The sequence below is a fragment of the Miniopterus schreibersii genome, assembly GCF_964146895.1.
Source record: "Miniopterus schreibersii genome assembly, chromosome: 4".
Taxonomy (NCBI): Eukaryota; Metazoa; Chordata; class Mammalia; order Chiroptera; family Miniopteridae; genus Miniopterus; species Miniopterus schreibersii.
The window spans coordinates 72,397,306-72,418,941 of NC_138105.1; the positions used below are offsets into that span (position 1 = coordinate 72,397,306).

At 54.2% G+C, this 21,636-nt stretch overlaps 3 protein-coding genes across 3 annotated transcripts in view; 1 reads left to right on the forward strand and 2 right to left on the reverse strand.

Annotated features, from left to right (window-relative positions):
- LOC308556324 (olfactory receptor 1f45-like) overlaps positions 1-21,636 on the forward strand; it is a gene marked incomplete at both ends in the record, with an annotated part of 504,663 nt that overhangs the window by 354,137 nt on the left and 128,890 nt on the right.
- Positions 565-11,137, reverse strand: RASAL3 (RAS protein activator like 3). Its single transcript, XM_081136772.1, has 17 exons — positions 10,779-11,137; positions 8,856-8,986; positions 8,646-8,724; positions 8,474-8,535; positions 8,026-8,096; positions 7,277-7,403; positions 7,091-7,189; positions 6,106-6,648; positions 5,660-5,804; positions 5,254-5,398; positions 4,189-4,425; positions 3,901-4,102; positions 3,660-3,778; positions 2,102-2,492; positions 1,671-1,828; positions 1,196-1,259; positions 565-1,090 (listed from the first exon to the last, which is right to left on the reverse strand). The coding sequence occupies exons 1-17, from the start codon at positions 11,101-11,103 to the stop codon at positions 947-949; spliced, it is 3,042 nt and encodes a 1,013-aa protein (XP_080992898.1). The 5' UTR covers positions 11,104-11,137; the 3' UTR covers positions 565-946.
- PGLYRP2 (peptidoglycan recognition protein 2) lies at positions 14,000-19,183 on the reverse strand. The gene is made up of 5 exons (XM_081136788.1): positions 19,026-19,183; positions 16,807-17,934; positions 15,818-16,028; positions 14,993-15,290; positions 14,000-14,108 (listed from the first exon to the last, which is right to left on the reverse strand). The coding sequence occupies exons 1-5, from the start codon at positions 19,114-19,116 to the stop codon at positions 14,019-14,021; spliced, it is 1,818 nt and encodes a 605-aa protein (XP_080992914.1). The 5' UTR covers positions 19,117-19,183; the 3' UTR covers positions 14,000-14,018.

A 21,636-nucleotide genomic window follows, 5' to 3' on the forward strand; every position in this document is an offset into this window, starting at 1 on the left:
CCATCAATCCCTCAATTGCATATTTACTTGTCTTCTCCACTAGAGTATAAGTTCCCTGATGACAGGAGTCCTGTCTAATTCATTACTGTTTCCCCACTGCCCAGCACAAGTCTTAGGACACTTTAACAAATGTTCATACAACCTATATATAACCACATACTCAATTCAAATATTTATTTCCTACTACGATATGGGCCTTTTCTAGGCAGACATACCCATCGCAGCCAACCACCTACTTAACTACTCACCTACAAGTGCAAACATCTAGCAAATGCTAACCTATTCATTTGCCTATGTCCCATCCACCCTACCCCTCACCGGTAATTCAAATGTTCACTCATTTACCCAACCAACACCCACAGACCTCAACTATCTCCACATCTACCCATCCCTTCATCTGCTTCCCAGACCCATGCTCTCCTTGCCATGAGGGAGCTGGTATGGGATTTAGGGGCCCTGGAAGATGCTCTCATTTGGGGCCTGGGAGTTGATGGAGGTGGGATTTGGGCTTCATTGAGAAGTAGGTGTTGGGCCTAACAAATAATGAATACCTTTTTTTGAATACTTTAAACTATGGGTCTTTTACTGTGTAAGGATTTTTAGATCCAATTTTCAGATAAGGACATTGGAGGCTCTGAGAGAGTGAAGGCCTGAAATTACACAGTTGGTGAGAATCTCTTTACATCCCCCCCCCCTTCATGAGCCCTCCAATTAGGGGAGAATTTGGGGACCTCAACTGGGGAGGAGGGTGCTTTCTGATTGGGAACACTTAGAGACAAAGAGATCATCGATTTTACTGAAATTAAGATTTTACTGGGCAGCCTCAAAGTGCCAGGCTGGTTGCCACCTACAGCTCCACTCCACACTGTAGGCCATGTAGGGCTGAGGCATGGCCCCTAAGCAGGTATCTCTTTGCTCCCAGACCACGTGGGGTGAAGTGGGCAGCTCAGGTGGTGTCTCCGTTAACGCAGGGTGCTTTGAGAGTCAAGGGCTGGCTCTTGGACCCCAGCGACCTTGGAAGATGCTGCAGGCTCTGGATGGCATCCCTCAGCTGGGCTTGAGAACTCTCCATTTCAGCCAGGCGGTGCTCCTGGAGAGGCAGAGGCAGTGGGCTCAGAGCCAGGGGAGGGTTGCACCCCAACCCTCGTTTCCTCGCCGCCCAGATCTGCCCCCGGATTCAGGCAGGGGGTCTCACCAGATTTTTCAGCCCGTGGGCCTCACTGCTAGGCGTGTCGTGCGGTGGATCCGCGCGCGAGGTCCTGTGCGAATCAGGGGCAAGGGGTTGGGGAACTCCCCTCCAGCCCCTGATTGGAGAGCAAGGGATCCGGGGCGGGGCTTGGAATTGGAGGCGGGGGTCTGTCCAGACTAGAGGGCTGGACCTACGTAAACTTGAAGAGGCTAAATGTGATCCTGGAACGCCTAGGATGAAAGGACCTACGAAACCTTTAGAGACCGGGCTCGGCCAGTCCTGGGTGGGTGGGTGACCGGTGTGGGGGCGTGCCCAGACTCAGAGGGCTTGGCCCAAGCTGTTTGGGAGGGCCTGATTGAGGGATAGGGCCAGATAAGACGACCTGCCTAGGACCTGGGGGTGGGCTCACCTAGGGATGGACAGTGCTGATTACATATAGCGGTACCCCTGGGGGCGGAGCTAATGGAGAGGCAGGGCTCACCTTCCCCCAAGCTTGGAGTCCAGGTCTTCCAGCTGGCCGCGAAGCTGCTGCTGCTGCTCAGTCAAGACCCGGATGTGGGTGCCCAGCGACTCCACGAGGCAGGACAGCACCTTCTGTTCCTCTCGCAGGGCGGCCACCTCGCACCGCAGCTCTGCCAGCTGTAGGGGAGGGAGCCACTGTAACCTGACCCGCCGTCCCGCCGTTTCTTCTCCCTGAAGACCCTGACCTTCCAGTTCCTTGCGCTCTGCCTCCTCACTGCCCTGACTCTTGGGGAACATCGCCCTCTTGTACAGAGGAAGAAACTGAGGCTCAGAGAGGGTTGGACTAGGCCCCAGGGTAACACTACCCAGGGAGCTCATATTTGAACCCAGGCCTGCCTGGCCTCCAGGCTCGTCCCTCCCCTACACGAGTGGACCTGGGTTGGACCTCACCTTGCCCACGGGTCGGAGCGTGCTTAGCGCCTGGTCTCTGTCTTGCGGCTGGTCCAGCTGGCGCTGCCAGGGTACTGAGGGCTTCCGGGGCAGCGAGGCTGAAGCCCCGATCCAGGGCCTGCCGCGGGGCGTGGGGCCAGTGCGTAGGGAGCCTTTGGGTCGCGGCCGAGGTCCTGCAGACGGGCGGCGGCGAGCAGGGCGGCCAGCCGGCACGCTCTGCGTGCGCTGCACCTGCCGCGGCAGCCGTGGGGGCCGCTCCTCATCTGGCCGTTGCCGGGCCCAACTTCCTGAGCCATGAACGCTATGCAGGGACTGGCTCTTGGAGATGAGAGGGGTGTGCTTGGGGAGGTCCCGAGGGGGCAGGAAGCCGGGCTTCTTCCCTGCGGAAAAGCTGGGGGTGGGATGGAGGAGCTCAGACACTTGACTGGCCCTGAGCTGATCCCACCCCTAGCTCTGACCCGAAATGGCCACACCCATGATCTTTTTACTTCTATGTGACCCAGTCACTGATGGAATCACATTTTGACCTCTGACCCTGTCCTGGACTTCTGACAGTACTGTCTTCTCTATGACCCTTGACACATCCCGAATATAACCTTTGACTCTTCTCTAGCCTTGTCCTGAACTCTGACCCAATGTGACCCTTAACTTGATCCTCTCTGTAACATCAATTCCAATTTGGCCTTGGGCTCAAACTCTGCTCACAAGGGTCTCCTCTTCCTTCCTAACCGATCCCCTCTTACCCCCAACCCCTGACTTTAAACGGACCCTGTCTTGCCCAGCCAGTGTGGCTCAGTGGTTGAGCATGGACCCATGAACCTGGAGATAAAGGTTGGATTCCTGGTCAGGGCACATGCCTAGGTTGCTGGCTCCATCCCCAGTAGGGGGCATGCAGGAGGCAACCAATGGATGAGTCTCTCTCATCATTGATGTTTCTATCTCTTTCTCCCTCTCCCCTTCTCTCTCTGAAATCAATAAAAACATATATATATGTGTATATATATACACATTTAAACTGACTCTGCCCCCTGAAAGACCACGGTCCCTGACCTCTGACCCCAGACATAACTCTGACCATACCCTTGACCCATCTGACCCTGACCTCTGCTTACAATATGAACCTGTCCCTGACCCTTGATGATGATTTATCTTAACATCTGACCCCTGATTTAACCCCATCCACAGCCTCTCACTGAAACCTGATCATTCGCTCACCACAATGCCACTTTCTCCCTCTGACACCAGATGTGACCTCTCTCTGACCACTGCAATGACCAATTCCCATCTTGGACTTCAATCTGATCCTGTGCTTGCTCTCTGACTACACTGTGAGTCTCTCCCTGACCACTTGGATGACCCTATCTCCAGTCTCTGACCTCCATCCAACATCGTTTCTGACACTCACTCCAATGTGACCCGATCCCTGACCCCTGACATAGTCTTGCCTTCACATAATCCTGCCTTTACCTCTGATTCCAGTCTGACCCTGAGCTTGCCTTTGGCCCTGCCTCTGCTCCCACCTATCAGAACTGGACCAGACTGGAGGTAGGCAGGTTACCTGGAGTAGACCTGGGATGGGGGTGGTGGAAGACGCATTGGCACAGACACAGGTACAGGCCGGCCTTCCTCAATGGCTTGAAGGATGGTGGGAAGCGGTTCCAGGCTGTCACGGGTTGCCTGTCAAGGCATATAGGGAGGATGCTGAGCAAGTCCTTTGAGGCCAGAAGCTCCCTGCCTTCTTGCCTCCCTACCCTCTTGCCTCCCTACCCCATTTTCTGGGCTCTAGGCTCAGGCCATACCTGGTCGAGTTCAGCAAAGATGGTACAGAGTTGGGCATGCAGGACCGCCAGCTGGAGGGCCAGGTCACTGCTGCCCTGGTAACCACTGGGTGCTGTGTCCACATCCACCATTGCCACTTGGTCCAGGAAGCGTTGCATGGCAGGTCCATGACTCTCCAGGAAGCTATTCATAAAGTCCATGTAGGCCTCCTTTTCACCAAACCTGAGTCAGAGTCCAACTGGGTGGATCAGATCAGGTACCTGACACCCCCACGGTCCCACCATGCCCCCCAACCTTCCAGCACCTACGGGGCTCGGTTGGCGAGGTTCTGGATGACCTTGGCAATCAATGTGAGGGTGCGGGCTGGGGCAGGTGCTGGGTGCTCTGGTGCCAGGCCAAAGAGGCTGGGTGCCAGGATGGCAGGACACAGGAGCCGCAGGAAGAGAGAGGCACACACTAGTCGGGGGCCCAGTGCTTCAGAGCCTCGTTCCTTGCATGCTTCTCGCCAGCCTGAGAACACAGTGCCCAGCTCTGCTGGGAACCAGCTGGGACAGAATAAGCAGTGGTCAAAGGGGGAGCGTATGGGCATAAAGTTCATGGATGATCAAATTCCTAAGGTCAGGGATCAGGAGTCACCTGCATTCTGAGTTCTAATATTAGAGATATCAGGAATAATGATGCTTGGGGCCAGGATTTATGGTGGTGTTATTGTGGTGACCTCTGGAGTCAGTAATCTTGGAGTTGGGGATATAGGCTCACATGGGGACAGAGGCCATGAGCTTGGAATCTAGTTATAACAAGACTGTGGTGCCAGACAGAGTACATGATATGAATAAAATGGGCTCACAGGGATCACCTAGGTACAGAAATCATGGTATTGATGCCCCAGGTGACATGGGATTAGGCATACAGGTTAACCTAGGGTCAGAGGTCAAGGAATCGGAATCCCAGGTTTCCTGTGATCAGTTGCATGGGATTTGGGGTACAGGATTACTTAAGGACAGGGGCCATGGGATTGAGGGCATGACATCACCTGAAATCAGAGGTCATAGGATTGAGGTTCTATGATAACTGGGGTCAGGTGGCATGGAATTAGGGTATGGGGTCACCTGTGGTTAGAGGACAAGGAATTGCACCCCAGGTTACAATCGGGTTAGGTGGCATAACACTGGGAATGAGTTACCAGAGTTAGCAAATAAAACTACAGGATAACAGTTAAACTTGAATTTCAGATAAAAAATAAATAGTTTCAAAATACAAGTATGTCCCAAATATTGCATCACATTTAACTGGGCACCCTGTATTTTATCTGGCAACTAGAACAGTGGCTGGGAGGAGAGGGCAGGCTCAGGTGCTGGAGCCCTGATCCTTACTCATAGGAGTGGATGATGTTCTTGAAGACCTCCTCACAGCTATTTTGCAGTCTGGCTTGGCGCTGGGGAAGCTCTGAGGATGGGCACTTGCTGGGGTCCACCTCGCAGTCCTCGGTGGAGGCACAGAGACGCCGCACAACCTGCCCTGCAGCACAGCACAACCAGACGGGCCAGGGTCATAACCACCAGACCCACCAGACCCAACCTCCAACTCTATCTCCATTTTTCTCTGGAGGCACCTAACATCTCAGGGAGTCCCCAGTTCCCTCCAGGATCCCAGCACCTCCAAGGCATCGCCCACTACCAGAATCCAGGTTACCCAGGGATTCCCAGATTTCCCCTGGGGTCCCCTAGTCCTCCCATCAAGCTTCTGGTAGCCCCCCACACATACATACACACTGCTCACCCAGTGTCTCTTGGAGGTAGTCCCGTGCCACCAGCTTCATGTACTCATCGATGGCCTTGGTAGCCAATGTATTTTCCCTGAACAGCAGCGCCTCACGACCTCCACTGCGTGCCAACTCAGCGGTTCCCAGGTCTGTCACCAGTGCCTGGGCATTACAGGGTTCATGTTGCCTGGATGTAGACTGAGCCAGGGGGAATCCCTGCCCTTGGCAAGTCCCTCTCACCTGGGGACAGGCCCGCTCCCTCAGGCCTGGTCCACACTGCTGGGGCACCCAACATATGGGAACCTCCACCCCTCAGAGCAGAAATTCAAGCCTTTCAGCACTGAGGCTCAGCTCAGGCCCCGCCCTTCGCAGCTGAAGCTCAGACCCCGCCCCCAGGGTACCCCGCCCCTCGCAGGTGACATTAGGTCTGGTCACCCGGGTCCTCCCGGTCCCGGCGCCGCACCTGTGCCCGTCCGGTGGCCCGCAGCACGCGCACCATGGCAGCCGCCAACTCCTCCTTGGCCTGCGCGGACAGCTCGGGCTCGAGTGCCCCGCACAGGCGCGCGTAGTGGAAAGTGAGGAACTCCGCCAGCTCCTTGTAGCGCTCCGACGGCAGCACGCGCAGGCGCCTTGCCCGGATGCGAGCCCTCAGGGCAGCGCCGGCTGGTGCCCCGAGCAGGGGGAACCAGCGCTCTACGCCCGCGGCCGGCGCGCGGGGGGCGCCCAGCTCCTCCAGCGCCAGTGTCGCGCGGCCCAGCGCCGCGCTCCCCCGGCCCGCTCCGCGCAGACGCAGCGACACGCGGTGCGCTGGCGGCAGCGCCTCGAAGTGGAAGCGCTCTGCCCAGAAGAGCGGGCCCGGGCCAGCCCGCGGCGCCGTGCGCGCCAGTAGCGCGCCGTCCAGCCACAGCTCAACGCGCACTCCCGGCGCCCCCGCCGCTGCCCGGGGCAGTCCCTTCACTTCGTGCACCCACACGCTGAGCCACGTCTCTTCGCGTTCCCTGTTGTCCTGCGGACCAGAGTGGTGGGGAGAGGAGTGGGGGCTCGATGGTGGGCACCAGAGGTGAAATGCGGGGCCCATGTCCCCAGGGAGGTCGCTGAGCCCCTGGAGGACGACAGTGGGACCACAGGGGTCCCAAGGTGGCTACGCAGAAGCCCTCTAGCTGTTCTGTGTTGTCCGGGATAGGTCGGCTCTAGAGGGTAGGGAGGAGCAGCCGTGCTGTGAGGACTTGGCCACTACCTTGTAGGCGGGGCTTTGGGTGCAAATAGGGTCCAGATTGAAAAGAATGGGACCGGGGGCGTTGTGCTAGGGACTGGTACTAGATGAGGAGGGTCTCGGAGTGATTGCACAAGTGTGGACCGGCAGGAGTGTCTAAGGAGCCGGGTGGTGAAAGGGGTGGGGCCCGGGCTGTGGGCGGGGCCTCCATTCTCCCACTTTCCGCAGTACTGACCTGACTGGGCTGGAAGTGGCGCCGAAGGTCCTCGATCCAGCGATCTCTCTCAGCAGCCGAGCGACAGGAGAAGCAGCGGCTTCCGCCTACCCACGTTACCTGTTACGGAGGGGTATTCCAGGTTGCGGTGGAGACCGAGCGTGGAGCCAAAGGGTCGGGATGACGTGAAGAGTTGCCTACACTTACCTGGAAGCAGTGGGGCTCCTCCAGGAGGCTGGGGTGCAATGGCCAGACCCGCACATCCCGCTGGGCGCCCAGGTCCAGCTCAGAGAGTGTGGTCAGCGATTCCCGAGAGCCCAGAGCACTGGGGGGTCTGAGGAGGGGACAAGGGAAAAGCGTCATTTCTATCTTCTCTCCTCACCATCCCCTACAGCCTGAAGGGTGGAGGGAGGACAGGATGGACTTGAACCTAAGTTGGACTCGAATCCATCACTTTTAGGATCAACCTCACTTCTCATGGTGGCCTCTATGACCTTGCATAGTAGAGCCCTTGTCACCATTTGACCTCACTTCCCTTGGCTTAATCCCTCACTGTCTGAACTCTGGTCACCCTGGCCTTGTTTTTGTGTCTTCGTCAGACCTCTTGGCCTTTGCACATGCTGTTCTCTCTGCCTGGAATGCTGTCCCTGCCCTTCTTGGCCTAGTTCATTTCCACCCATCCTTCAGATCTCTGCTCAGTTCTCTTCCCTGACACTCTCAGACCAGGTTTTTGATTTAGCTCCTGTTCTAGAGTTATTGTTTCAGACTCTGCTCCCACTCTTCCATGGGGGATTGGCTCCATGTTAGGGTCTTTCAGTGACCCCAGCATGGCCCAACACAGGGCAGGACATACAGGGGCTTTGGGGGGCATGTGGTGAAGGTCAGAACGATAGGCAGGACGACGGGGAGGGGACAATGTTGAATCCCAGCCCCTCTAGCCCCTCAGAGACTCTTACCCATCCCGAGAGGCACTGGCTCCCAGCTCTGACCTGGCCCTTTTCTTTTCTTTCAGCCGCTTGAGCAACCCCTATGGGGAGAGGGATGTCAGTTGGGGAGAACTCTGGGTTCCCTCCTCAGCTCCTTTTCCCTCAGGGTGTCCTGGAGGATCTGTTAGTCTTGGGGGGACCAGAACCTCAAGCTGTATTACCAAGAATAATAAAAGCAACCAAGAGCTCCAATTTCTAAGACACCAATTGTATGCTTTCCTGCATTCTCTATTGATTTCTCATACACAGCCCAGAGAGGGAGGTTCTCCCATTAGCTCCATTTGACAGAGACACTGAGGCCCAGAGAGGTTCTGGTGCCCAGACACTGGTGCCCAGAATCACCCAGTAAGAGTCCCTGTTCACCTCTGAGGGTCTGGAAGTGTTTTCTCTCCCCTCCACCCACCACTGGATGCCTCACCCGAACGTTGTGGACCTGGTTGGGGCCAGCAGCCTCTGGTTCAGTCTTTCCAGGGATTCGGTCTGTGGGTGTTCAGGGGTGGAAGGTTGGGAGACTGGATCATCTTGGATTCTGCCCCACCTTAACAGGCTCCCAAGTGCCCCAGCCCTTCTCACCTCTCATGCTTACTTACCTGGATCCCTAAGGTTCCCCATGGCCACCTGGATGCTGCTCTCAGAGCTAGCGCTCCCTACGCGGGACTGGCGAGGACCCTGCTCCTCCACAGGAGTGGGTAGTCAGAGAGGGAAGGCAGGCAGACAGACCGAGGGAGAGGCAGACACCTTTCCATAATCCCCCCTCCCTTCCCCTCCTTTCTTCCCCTTGTCCATAGGCCCTCTCTCACCTCTTCCTCACCCCCAAGCAGCACCAGCCTCCCATCGAGCAGAGTGAAGGCTTCAATGTTCCAGACTGGCACATCAGGTGTGGGGGCCTCAGGGATCTGTAGGGTAGGGGGCTCCGGCTCTGGCTCAAGTTCTGGGTAGAGGAGGAGGTGCTGGGAACCTGGGAGTTCTTCCTGAACCTCAGAACACCCTTTCCATTCACCAAGTCTCACTGGAGTTCCCTCCTAATTGCCTCCTCTCACTCCCCCAAGGCAGTCATGTCAGGTAATTGCTGAGATAGGCCCCTCTCTAGGTCTTGTCCCCACTGGCCTTAGGTAGTGGACTCAACCCACCTACTATGTGACCTGTACTGTGTTTACTGCTCCACACACATTCTCTCATATAATCCTCCAAAGTCATTAAAAGGGCTATTATAACCCCCATTTTACCAAGGAGGAAACTGAAACCTAGAGAGATTGAGTGACTTGCCCAGGTTCACACAGTTTGTGAGTGATTGAGCTGGGCCTCAGACACAAACATTCTTCTCTTAACCAAGACAGTGGGTAGGTCCAAGAAGTTAAACAACAGACAACAGCCTTGATTCCTTACATAAATAACTAGTCTAAGGTGGACTATATTCAAAGTTTGAGAAAGGAACAGAAAAATGTCAGGATAGAGGTGGTGGTAGTGCAGCAGGCCAGGGAAAGCCTCCCAGAGAGTATAAGTTTGTGCTAGGGCTTGAACGGCAGGTTGGATTTTGACAGAGATGAAAGGGATAATGGCAGGAACAGTTTGACCAAAGGCTGAGAGACAGCAAAGCCCAGGGAAATGAAGGGAAGGGCAAAAGGTTCGGAGGGCTCAGAGGCCAGAAGAGAAGGTCCAGAAAGAGATTAGTTCAGGACCTTGGGTGCCAGTTAGAGGGAGTTTTATCCTGGGGGTAGTGGGGAGCCACGGGAATGTTTGAGAATGCGAGGATCCGGCCTGCTTGTTAGAGAGCTCTCTCTGGATACTATGGAGTGGGCAATACATGATACTCTGGAAGGGAGTTGAAGGGATGCTTTTGCCAAATGAGAATATGAATGGTAAGAATTAAATGAGCTTCCAGGAATAGGAGGGTTGAACTAACCTTCCCAGGTTACCTGTCTGTCCTATTGTTTTACCACTAGGGGAAGAAACAATAGCTCCCACTGTTAATGGACCACTTAAAATATGCTAGTGCTTTATGCTCTGGAGCTCCAATCCTCATGACATCCTTCTAGATCCCTCTGTGCAACACTGAGCCCCATCTGTCATTTTCTTGTTTATACTCATTTATTGTCTTTCATGCCCACCACCCCATGAGCCTCACGGGGCAGCCAGTGACATCTCTTTTGTTCACTGCTGTGTCCTCAGTGCCTAAATCAGGGCCTGACACATAGTCAATGCTCAACAGATTTTTGCTTGAATGAATGAATGAATAAATGAATGAATGAATGAAATCATATACCCCTTAAAGTAGGGATCATGATTCCCATTTAATTGATGGGGAACCTGAGGCCCAAGGAAGTGAAGAACCTAAAACATGGAAGCTGGAGGGCAGGAGGGCAGGAGGAGCCTGAGATGGATATCCAGGCAGGAGAGGATGAGACTGGGCCATTGGATATGAGAAGAGACCAGTTGAGGCCAAGGGCCATTTGGCATCTGGATAGTGCTATCATTAGTCTATTCCCTGTCTCTTCCCCAGTCTGGACCCCCTTGCCCACAGCTCCTTGGCCACACCCCACACACCCAGGCCCTGGGTAAGGGGCAAAGAGGGAAGAGGGCAACTGGGCCCCAGCCACTTCCTGTTGGGCTTTTGCACTCCCCACAACTTCCTGTGTCTGTATGGCTGATGCTCTGGAGGCAGACAGAACCCAAGCATCCGGCCTCCCAGCCCAGCCTAAGCTCTGAGTGGGGGAGCCATGTACCTGAGGCCGCTAGCTCTGGATCTGGTTCCAGCGGTGGGCTCTTATGCCTCCGCCAGAGGGTCTTGGACGTTCTGTGGTGGTTCGTGCGTGACTCCTTGGGAGGCGCAGAGAGGACGCGACGGAACAGGGAGCGACGGGCTGGTTGGCTGCTGACCATGGGCTCCTGGTGGCTCAGTGCCCTCCCCCAGCTGGCAAGGCGGCCCCAGTGGAACCCTCCAGATCCCTTCTCCCCACCACCTCCTGTGTGCCAGCGGTAGGAGGTTAGCGGGGATCCGGCTGCAGGCTGGGTTTCTTCGGAGGGCTGGCTTGTTGATAGTGGGTCCATAGTGGGGATTCTCCTGGGGGACAAGGGGGTGACAGTTCTGTCTCTTGTCTGCCCACATGCTGCCTTCATCTCGGCCCCCTCCCCACTTTCAGCTCTGCCCCTACAAAATCCCCTCGGTGGCCACACGCACTCCTTCCCTTACCTTGATTTCCTGATCAGCCCGAGGCAACAGCCGTCTGCACTCTGCCTGGCTTCCTCCTGCTGATCACTTCTCCACGTGACCCTGCCTGTCTCACCCTACCCCACAGCCAGGTTGGGAGGGTACAGTGGGGGCAGGATGGAGGAGGAGAGGTGGTGACAGAGCAGGAACCAGAATCTCTCACTAACCAGAAGGCAGCATATGCCCCTCTCTGAACCTCAGCTGCCTTCTCTGAAAAATGGGTACACATTGCCCAAATGCTCATGAGAACATGGAGCCCCTGGAACTGTCATCCACTGCTGGTCAGAGCGTAAATCGATTCACCCAAGTTGGAAAACTATTTGGCCTGATCAAGAAACATTGATCATGCACCTCTCCTCTGACCCAGTGGTTCACCCAATAGAAATGCCCACTGGCACTATTTATAATAGCCCCAAACTGGCAACAACCCAAGTGTACGTATACCCTAAAATGAGTAAATTGTGGTTTGTTTCCACAGTGGAATGACATGCAGCAATGAAAATGAACAAACTACTGAATGACTGAACTCAGATGAATCTCAGACAATGCTGAGCAAGAAAATAAATAAATAAGTAAAAAGAAAAAAGAGAAGACTGTATTATTCCATTTATATAAAGTTTCAAAGCAGACAAAATTACGTGCAGCAAGTCAGGATGTCAGTTTCCTTTGGAGGGGCTAGTGAGGGTGGGCATGAGGGAGGCTTCTGGGAACTGATCATGGTTTTGGTTTCTGCTTTTAAAATTGAGGTGAAAGTCACATAACATAAATTTAACATGTCTTTTTTTTTTTTTTTTTTTTTAATCCTTGCCTGAGGACATGCTTAGAGAGAGGAAGGGAGAGAGAGAGAGAGATTGATGTGAGAGAGAAACATCAATCAGCTGCCTTCTTCATGTTCCTGACTGGGATTGAACCTGCAACCCAGGCATGTACCCTGACCAGGAATTGAACTGGCAGTCCTTTGGTGCACAGGATGACACTCAACCAACTGAACCACTCTGGCCGGGCAAACATGTCTATTTCTTGAGCTGGGTCCTAGTTACGTGGATGTGTTCAGTTGTGAAAATTAATTGATGCACTTTCCTAATAAATGTTTTCTTGAAAAAAGAGGTGGGCAAATACTATTGTGAGGAATAAATGAGTCAACATGACAGTCAGTAGAATCCTGGCCCAGGCAAGAGTGGCTTCCAGTGCCAGCTGGTCCTTCTCTCACTGTGTGACCTCAGGCAAGTCACTTCCTCTCTCTGAGCCTTGGTTTCCATATTTGTACAACACAATGATAATATCAGTTTCAGAAGGTTTATTATAGGAGCCTTCTTTTATTTTTTCTATTTTTTTTAATCCTCACCCAAGGATATTTTTTTCATTTTTTTCAGAAAGAGTGGAAGGGAGAGAGAGAGAGAGAGGAAGAGAGAGAAGAGAGAGAGATCTATATGAGAGAGACAGTTACCTCCCGAATGCACTCTGACCCTGGCTGGGGATTGAGCCTGCAACCGAGGTACATGCCTTTGCTAGAATCGAACCTGGGACCCTTCAGTCCACAGGCTGATGCTCTAACCAAACTGGCTAGGACAGGAGCCTTCTTTTATTAAAAAATGTTTCCTGAGGGCCTACTACATGCTAGATGCCAGAGAAGCCATGGAGAGCTAAACAAACATGATTCCTGCCCTCCTGGAGCTCACAGTTTAGTGAGGGAAACAGATCCTGAACACAAATGCAGCACATTTCTACCTGGTGAGGAGGGCTTAGGAGAAAATAGACAGACTGGAGTAGAGACCAAGAGGAAGTTATGCTCTTTGAGTTGGAAAAATCCAGGAAGACGTCCACAAGGAGGTGACATTTGCAACCTGAAGCATGAGAAGATGCTGGCCATGGGAAGAGCATGCTGGGTAGAAGGAACAGTTTTTGAAAAGGCAAGGGAGACCAGAATCCAGGGGGTTGGGTGGGTAAGATCACCTTGATGGGTGTGTGGCCTGTGCAGTCACCCAGGACCCCACACTCAGAAGGGCTCCACACTACATTTGATTTAATGCTCTGTTCTTGCTGTCTTGAAGTTCTTGCTTTTTGAACAAGGGACCCTGCATTTTAATTTGTGCTGAGCCTCACAAATTCTATAACCCATCCTGAGAAGGAAGGTGTTCAGTGAGGGCCAAAGACCCTTCTGGAGCTGGATGTGTCCAGGCAGGTGTACATACCGTAGATATGCCCATCTTATTCATACTCACTGCACTCACTGCCACTCACAGCACACACGTGGAGTCTTCCTGTGCTCTGCTGTATCCCTGAGTGTTTATCACCTCACTGCATACTGGCTCCACTCCCAGTTCCCTGCATTTTTTTGCTGGAGGACTTTATCTGACAGATGGAGCCCATGCAACAAGCAGCCCAAAAGTTCCAGAGAATTAGCACCTCCCTGAGAGCAGCCCTCAGCCAATGACTATGGAAGTTGGATAATCAAATACCCCATTTCCCTCAGTGGGTGGGTGGGATGACTTTGAGATGCGTGTTCTACACTGTCCTCCAGAGGTCCCCAGCGGGATTGAGCTCCATGTGTCCTCAGTGCCAACTTGCTTGATAAAGCACCCTCTCTGGGATGCCTTCCCTTTCCTACCTCTCTTCTTTGTACCCCAAATGATATGTCCTGGGATCACCTCCCAAACTCCTTGCACTGGAATTCTTGTCTCGGGGTCTAATTCTTGGCAAACCCAAACTAAGACGACATGTGCAAACACAAATGTTGCATAGACACAGAATCTCTTTATTGGAGGTCTGTGGCTGGCAGGGTCACTGGAGGTGGCTTCCTCTTGGATCTCCTGGAGGCCCTCCTGGCAGTTCTTGACTTTACAGTCTAGAAAAGACAAGAGACTGTGAGGCTTGGGGGTTGGGGTGAGGCTGGGTCTCCTTTCCTCATGGTGGGACTCTCTGCACAAGGAAGAGAGGGGGTGGGTACAACGCTGACTGCAGGCCAGCTTGATGCAATAGAATGGAAGCATGTAGGTAGCACAAGATTGCGCAGGTGTGTGAGTAGACATGTTTGGAAATCGAGGTCAGGGGCTGGGAAAAGGGTGTACTGGTTGGGCCTAGATTGCTGCAGCATAAGGATTGTCATCAAGGGTCAGGGAGGCTGGAGCTGAGCAAGCATCCTCAGGACTGAGATTGGGCAGAAGACTGCAACATATGGTAAGGAGCTGGGCAGAGGATGTGCAGGCAAAGGGGTTTTCTGTAGAAGGACACTGGCTAGGTTACTGTTGTGTATACAGAGATCTTTTGGATAGGCGGCAGGGGTGAGGCCAAGGTTAGGTGGACTGGGATGAGGTTGTGCAGGCAGAAGCATTGTGACTTGGCTAGAGGTGATGCAGGCCAGGCTGAAGTTGTGAGGGCAGAGGAGATGCTGCAGGAATCAAGGTCCATGGCCTGGTTGGGAGGGCAGAGGTATTGGAGGCTGGGCAAACAGCAAGCTGGCTAGGTCAGAGGCTAGGCTAAGGTTGTACAGGCAGAGGACAGGGGGTAGGAAATGTTGTGAGCATAACAACTTAAAGGCTGGGACTAGGTTGCACAAATAGAAGAGCTGCAAGGGAGACCAGGGGCCTGGCTGAGGCTGTGCGGGTATAGGGGTTACAGGAAAGGGAGGGGCCTGCTGAAGTTGGGCTGACAGGCAGGGGTCAGGAGTCAGGGGTTGAGCTTGTGTCAGAAGGGTCGCAGGAGAAGGTTGTGCTGACGTCGCGGATTCACCTCGTCGAAGTGCGGCCAGGTGCGCAGCTGGTGGAAGAGCGCGTCGCCGGGGCAGTCCGTACGCACGACCTGGCGGTGGCCGAGCAGCTTGTAGTCTGGCCGCAGGAGGCCAGCGCGCATCGCGCACCTGGGGAGCACGTCGCGCACCGTGCGCAGCGCGGCCTCAGCAGGCAGCTCCGCGGTGTAGTTGCCCACGAAGGCCACGCCGAAGCCGCGGGAATTGTGGCCTCGTGTATGCGCGCCCACCCAGTGCCAGCCGCGACCCTCGTACACGTAGCCGTCTGAGCCCACCACGAAACTGCGGAGGAGAGGGGGGCAGGCACGTGCGGCGTCAGGGTTGCCCTGCCCCATATCTGTGCCAAGTGCAGCCTGATTGCACTGTGCCTGGCCCAGCCTCGTCCCCCTCCTCTACCAAGTGTCGCTCCAGTAACCCTCCAGTTTCTCTGACATGGCCGCGCCCCTTTCTGTCCAGCCCCCTCCCATTGTCTGAAGTCTAGCTCCAGCCCAATTCACAGCCCAGCTCCGTCTTAGGCCCAACCCCATCACTACTCTGCCCCAGTTCCAGCCCCAGCGCTTACCACGGGTCCTGCCCTTCCCCCAGGCCCCGCCTCCTTCCCCTGTCCCATTCGTATCCAAGGGTACCGCGTGGGCCCCGCCGCAAAGGCCCCACCCCCGTATAGGCCACGCCTCTCTCCACCGTGACCCCGCCCACCCCACGCCTCCATGTCTTCGGGTTTGCCCTGGTCCAACCCGCCCCCTGCGTTAGGCTCCGCCCACCTAGGTTCCGCGGAGGACTAGATCCCGCCCCTCGCAGGCCCCGCCTACCTGTAGCCGATGTCGTCCCAGCCGTGCGTTCCCTGGTGGAAGCGCTGCATGGAGCGCATGTTGTGAGCGCAGCGCGCGAAGGTGGTGCAGGGAGGCGCCGGCACGTACGTGTGATGCACATACAAGAAACCGAGCGGCAGCCTCAGCGGCGTCGGGCTGCCCCGGTACGGGGCCGCACCCCAGCGGCATCGGGGGTGGATGGCCGGGCACCCTGCGGGGAAGGGCGTCCAGGGCTGGGGTCAGCCGGCGTTTCTCTTCCTGCCGCCTGCACCTCCATTAGAGTGCGCCTGTGGGCCACTCCCTCAGCCTCCTTCCAGATTTGAGGACAGTTCAGTCTCACACCACACTGGCCTCCTTTGGAATCTACCTTAACTAATCCAACAGCATCTCTGTTCTATCGGAGTATCGACTATGACTCCCGCCCCTTTCACGATACACCCCAAGAACTGTAGTTCAGACTTCAAGGATCTTTTCAACCCAGGATCTTTACAACACTCTCTGCAGCTGGCCCTGCTCTGAGCCCTAGGAGGGACAGCCACACTGAAAAGAGGAATCTTGGCCCGCATTTATTACACTCCAGTTGTGTGCTACTTGCTTTACATGATTCCATCTTTCTCAAACCATCCAGTAAATCCGAGAGGTAGATTTACCCTGCTTCACTGAAGAAAGTGAGGTTCAGAAAAGTGAAGCAACTCACTGAAAGATTCACATGAGTAACTGGCTGAACTTCCATTCCAATCTCTGTCTTTGCATGTGCTGAGCCCATCTCCTGTAATGCCTTCTTTCTCACTTAAAAAAATTTTTTTTTGCTGTCCGATGAGCTCCTATTCATCCTTCAAGACTCAAATATAGCTTTTCCTCACCTGTACAGCTGCTCTGGCTCCCCAACCAGAGCTTTATTGCTCCCTCTGGAATCCCCCTAACCACATGGGGCTGACAGTGGTCTGTGTCTGAGAGGGAGGGTCACAGGGATTGGGGACCCTTCTCACCCAGGAAGGCTTCAGTGAACTCCTTGGAGGCACGGGTGGCCACCTGTGCCAGCTGTTCTTGGCTCATGCCCTGCAGCTGAGGGTGTGCTGGTTCCAGCCTTTGTAGCAGGATGAGGGTGCCCCACACTTGCTGGGTCAGATCAGGGGCTGAAGTCAGAGCAGCTCCGTTTTGCCGGCGGAAGTTGCTGCGAAATCCTGGGTCTCCAGCCACCCCATCTCCATAGTACTGTCTCAGGAGGTGGCTGAGGGGTGGCAGGGGCTCAGGGACTCCACTCAGGTAGTCCCCAAGAAGGATCCCATCCAGAGCACCATTGAGGAAGGCAGTGGTAAGTGGTGATGCCTCAGGGTCCAGGAGTGTGAAGTTCCTGGGGACAGAGACCTGGTCCCAGCAGCCCTCAGCTCCCAGGCCTGGGTAGCTCTGGGTCTGGGGGCCCTGGAGGAAGGCCAGACCCAGGTTTCTGGCCAAGGTGACCACCAGGAGGCTGTCCACAGTGGTTGGGGACTTTGCTTTCGCATCTGGAGAGGAGGTTTGGTCATCTGGAGAGGTAACTTGGACATCTGGAGAGGGGGCTAGGACATCTTTAAAGCTGGATTCTACATTGAGATCTGTGACTCTAACATTTGGAGACATAGCTTCGACATCTGCAGAGCTGACATTTGGAGAGGCATCCCTGAGTCCTGGGAAGGTGACTCTTACATCAGGAACCACCACCCCAACATCTGGAAAGGTGTCTCCGGCACCTGGAGGGGTGGTTGGGATGCCCAAGGGCAAGTTTATGATCCTGTGCCGCTGCAGCCCAGCTTCCAGCCCTTCCAGAAGAGGCTCCACAGCCAACGTCGAGCCATCGGGTGCCAGCACAACCCCGTATTCCTGCCTGCCCTGCACACCGTGTCGGGCCACCTCCTTAGTCAGGCCTCGCAGCTCTGGACTCAGTGTGGAAGGATCCAACTTGGTGAATGCGAGACTTCGTCCCTCTAGTAGGAAGTGATGGAGGGGATCATGGGGATCAGAGTCCTGGGCTGACAGATCCCACACAGAGACAGTGTGGCTGGCCTTGGTAACCGGCACCTTCTGCTCCAGCTCAGCCAGAGCCTGGATGACAGAGTCCATGAGGAGGGGCAGGGATGCTGCAGGAGGAGGGATGGCGTTAGCCCAGCAGCCCAGCACCCCCTGTTCCTGAGCTTCCTGCTTCCACATCTTCTCAACGCCCTCTGCTCTCTATATGACAACCCTGTGACCCCCCAACACCATCCTCATGTAAATGATGAAACTAAGGCACAGATAACAGGTTAATGAGCTTAGATAATCTGTGAGCATCGGGAAGCCATGGCAGGTTCATGAGCAGGAGCGAGATGCACTCAGGCTAGCATTCTAAGATTGCCCCTTTGGCTGCCGGTGGAGAATGAATTGGCTAGAGGAGAGAAGGGGAAACGGTGTGGAGGTGAGCAATAAAGATTGCCAAAGCTAGGGCGATGGCAGTGTGATGGACAAAATGGGAAGAGTCCCCAGGTATTTTGAGGGAAAGATGGACAGTTTTTGGTGATAGATTGGACTTTGGGAGATTTTAAAGGGCTAGGTGTCTGGAGGATGCTCAGTGTAGGAGAGGATGGGCCTGTGTCTTGTGGGGGAAAAGTCAGCAGCTGAATCTGGAACCCAGAAATGCTGGGCTCAGGGCTGGGGTGGGATGTTGAATAATAGCTAACATTTATTAAACATTTATTATGTACCAGCCACCATTCTAGGTGACTTACATAACTTAACAAATTTAATCTTTACAATGACTCTATGAGCACAGAGAGGTTAAATGACCTGCCTAAGCTCACACAGATAGGAAGTGGCAGAGGCACAATTATGAACCCAGGAATTAGGGTTCTTCTCCAAACCGTCCACACTGTAATTACTCTGTTCTTCTCTCTGCCTAAAATGCCCTTTCCTGCTTCTCCCCAACTAAAATTCTTCTCCTTCCTGTCCTAGATCTGTGTCCCCTCCTGCAGGAATCCTTCCTGATTTTTGCTCTTCTGGCACAAGGCCTTTCCCCAACCCCTGCCTTGACCTGGTAGGGCTGGGAGCATCTGTGTCCCCAGACTGGAGGTTCCTCGAGACCGGGGTCTCCTGGGGACTCCAGTCTTACCCTGTACAGGGCTGGACATAGAGGGAACAGCAGTACACTTCTTCAGAATTGATTGTTCTTGCCACAGGGATCTACCTTCTGACCTACCTGTCCCTGGTTCCGGACACAGCAAAAATCCAAGCAGGATCCAGAGGATACCCTGGACTACTGTTGTGGGATTCCAGCTTCGCAGGGTCATATTTGGTTGACCTCAGCAGAGACTTCGGCAGAGCTAGAAGGAGACAGGCATGGAGAACTGAGTGGTGCCTTTGGCCACTGTCAAAGTCCAGGGGTGAATGACATGGCTGCCTCTTGCAGAGCTGTGGGTGGGAGGCAGCAGGGGCGTGGGGTCAGAGTACCCTGGGTCAAGGACATGTGGGTATCAGGGGCTCTCCCATCCTACCCCTTTCTTGGTCATTCAGTAGCTGTTGCTGGGCACCACAGGGGACTCTCAGGTGCCAGCCCAACTGGTAAGACTGGCTTTGCTGGGGGAGGGGAGAGAAGGACATGCCTGAAGTTAGCACTGCCTCCTGCCTTGGCTACCTGCCCTTCAGGCTCAGGCAGAGACAGTGAGTACAGGGACTGGGGAGTATTTTTGCCAAGGCTCACTGTGAGCCCAGGGGACTACGGAGATGTCTTCTCTCATCCATTTCCAGCTCCTGATCCCAAGCCACTATATGTGGCTGAAAGCAGGGATTGTCCCAGGAGCCGATTTCTTGGCTCACCTGGGTTGACAGTGAGGGGTCCGTCCTCTCTCTTCTCCCGGGGCTGTGTCTGAGTCCTGCTGAAGTGAGCCTGCTTCCCCTTTATTTGAGCTTCCAGTGGGATGGGCTTAATGTGACTGGGGCTACTGTGTAAATTGCTTCACTGTGGGCCTCCCACCCCGAAACTAGCCTGGGGAGTTTCCGGGGGACCCACTAGGCTGGGTGCTCAGCAAAGGCCAGGCCCTGGGCAGGCCCGGGAATGCCCAGGCTGAGCCAGGCTTGGGATTCCCCAGGGTAGGGCCTGCTCAGATATGCAGTATCTTCCCTTCTGGGGACTCAGCATCACCCAGCACAAAGCTGGGTACACAGGGGGGCTCAGGAGTAATGTCCTCATGGGGAGAGTAAATGGGGCCACTCCCCAGGGGAATCTGAGGAAATATCCTCTGAGTTCCATTTTCCAAGGATTTTGGGATGGGGCTCTCCCCCGTAGAACCAAGTGTAGGAAGTGGTCTGTGTGTTCATCTGGGGCAGGGACTGGAATGAGGAGAGCGAAGCATCTTCCTCACTCACAAAATTTAAGGCGGTGCCAAAAAATCTCAGTCATCAAGATAAGTAATATTTTAATGCAATATTTTAATAGACCAAAGTGAATGCAAAAAGTCCATGATGAACAAACATTTTAGATAAGTATTTATCAACATTTTAGATAAAGACAAGATCAGGAACAATGCTGTGCAAAGACTACTGGAGCCAGAGGTGAAAGAAAAATTCAGGATTTCTGATCCTGTCTCTGTGTTCACTTCCCTCACCCTGACCCCAGTGGGTCTGCATAGACCAAAGGGGAGCCCTGAGATGCTGTGGGGGTGGCTGTCACGCGAGATCACACCTGATGTCTACCTGGTCTGGGAATGACTTTGATTCAGCGTTATGGATCCTGTCCCGCTGATTGTCCCACTGATTGTGGCTGTGGTTTTATTTAACCACCTTATGCCCATTTTACCCAGCAGGAGGGTAAGCTCAGAGAGGTTAAGTAAACTGTCCAAGGTCACAAAGCTAGGAACTGGGAGGGCTCCAAGTCCAGTGCATGTTTTCACTAGTCTGCGGTTGAGACAAGGTCAATATAATTATGACCTTTCACCCTGGGGAAGTGTTTGCAGACTGGCTGCAGAGCAACTTCACCCAGGAATTCATGGGCCAGCCAGAGAGGCAGCCCTGATTCCCTTTTAAAACTTGGAGTTGGTGGCAGAGGGTGGGTTGAGTTTGAGCCACGGAAATGTCATGACCAGCCTGCATTTCCTTTAGGGTCGGTCAGGGGTTTGTGACCTCCTAGGGTAAGATACTCGCTCCAGGAAGCCTCCCTGATTACCTCTGGCTTCCCTTTTTTCCCATCCTGGCTCCCTAGACTGGAGTCTCCTTCTTTAACCCAGGTATGTTCATACAGGGCTGGGTGTTTCTCTGTCTAGTTCTATCTCCCTGAGACTAGGAGATGCTGAGCCCTCATAGGTTGCCCAGAAGTGCCCAGAAGGAACCAAATGGGTGGCAGGGAGGGACTGATGAGTACATGAAAGGCTTGGTTGAGGATGTGGGGCCAGTTTGGGGTTGGGTTGTGAAACACACACGCATACATACACAATCGTGCAGGCACCCACACCTGATCAATGCCACCTGGTCTAGGCTGGGCCTAGGAGGAAGCAAAAAGGCTGGGGTTCCAAGGATGAATCGCCCCCACCCATATTTTCTCCCACCTCATGAAGTCCACCTGCCAGTGTAGGTCAAAGCCCCTCCAGGCTGCAGAAAGTCTTGGGGTCTCATGAAAGTTGTCACTGTTCAGGGGTGGGAACAGCCCTAATGGAAGTAGCAATGACACAAACAGGCAGAGCCCTGGGCCCTGGATCTGAAATGAAGCTGGAATCAGGGCCAGAGGTCAGAGGAAAAGAAACTTAGGGCAGGACTAGGCTTGGGGCTAAGGTCAGAGTTAGTAATATAATAGTAGCAGTAATATAATAGTAATGAAG

Bases quoted from the DNA above. Each gene is read 5' to 3' on its own strand.
- RASAL3 (XM_081136772.1), bottom strand. From the start codon at position 11,103: ATGGACCCACTATCAACAAGCCAGCCCTCCGAAGAAACCCAGCCTGCA. The intron at 8,987-10,778 runs GTACATGGCTCC...TCCTCTACCCAG, and splicing joins TCCAGAGCTAGCGGCCTCAG to AACTTGAGCCAGAGCCGGAG. The intron at 6,649-7,090 runs GTCAGTACTGCG...TCTGGTCCGCAG, and splicing joins GCCACTTCCAGCCCAGTCAG to GACAACAGGGAACGCGAAGA.
- PGLYRP2 (XM_081136788.1), bottom strand. From the start codon at position 19,116: ATGACCCTGCGAAGCTGGAATCCCACAACAGTAGTCCAGGGTATCCTC. The intron at 16,029-16,806 runs GTGAGAAGGGTC...CCTTCCCCGCAG, and splicing joins GTTCACTGAAGCCTTCCTGG to GGTGCCCGGCCATCCACCCC. The intron at 14,109-14,992 runs GTGAATCCGCGA...TGTCTTTTCTAG, and splicing joins CCTGGCCGCACTTCGACGAG to ACTGTAAAGTCAAGAACTGC.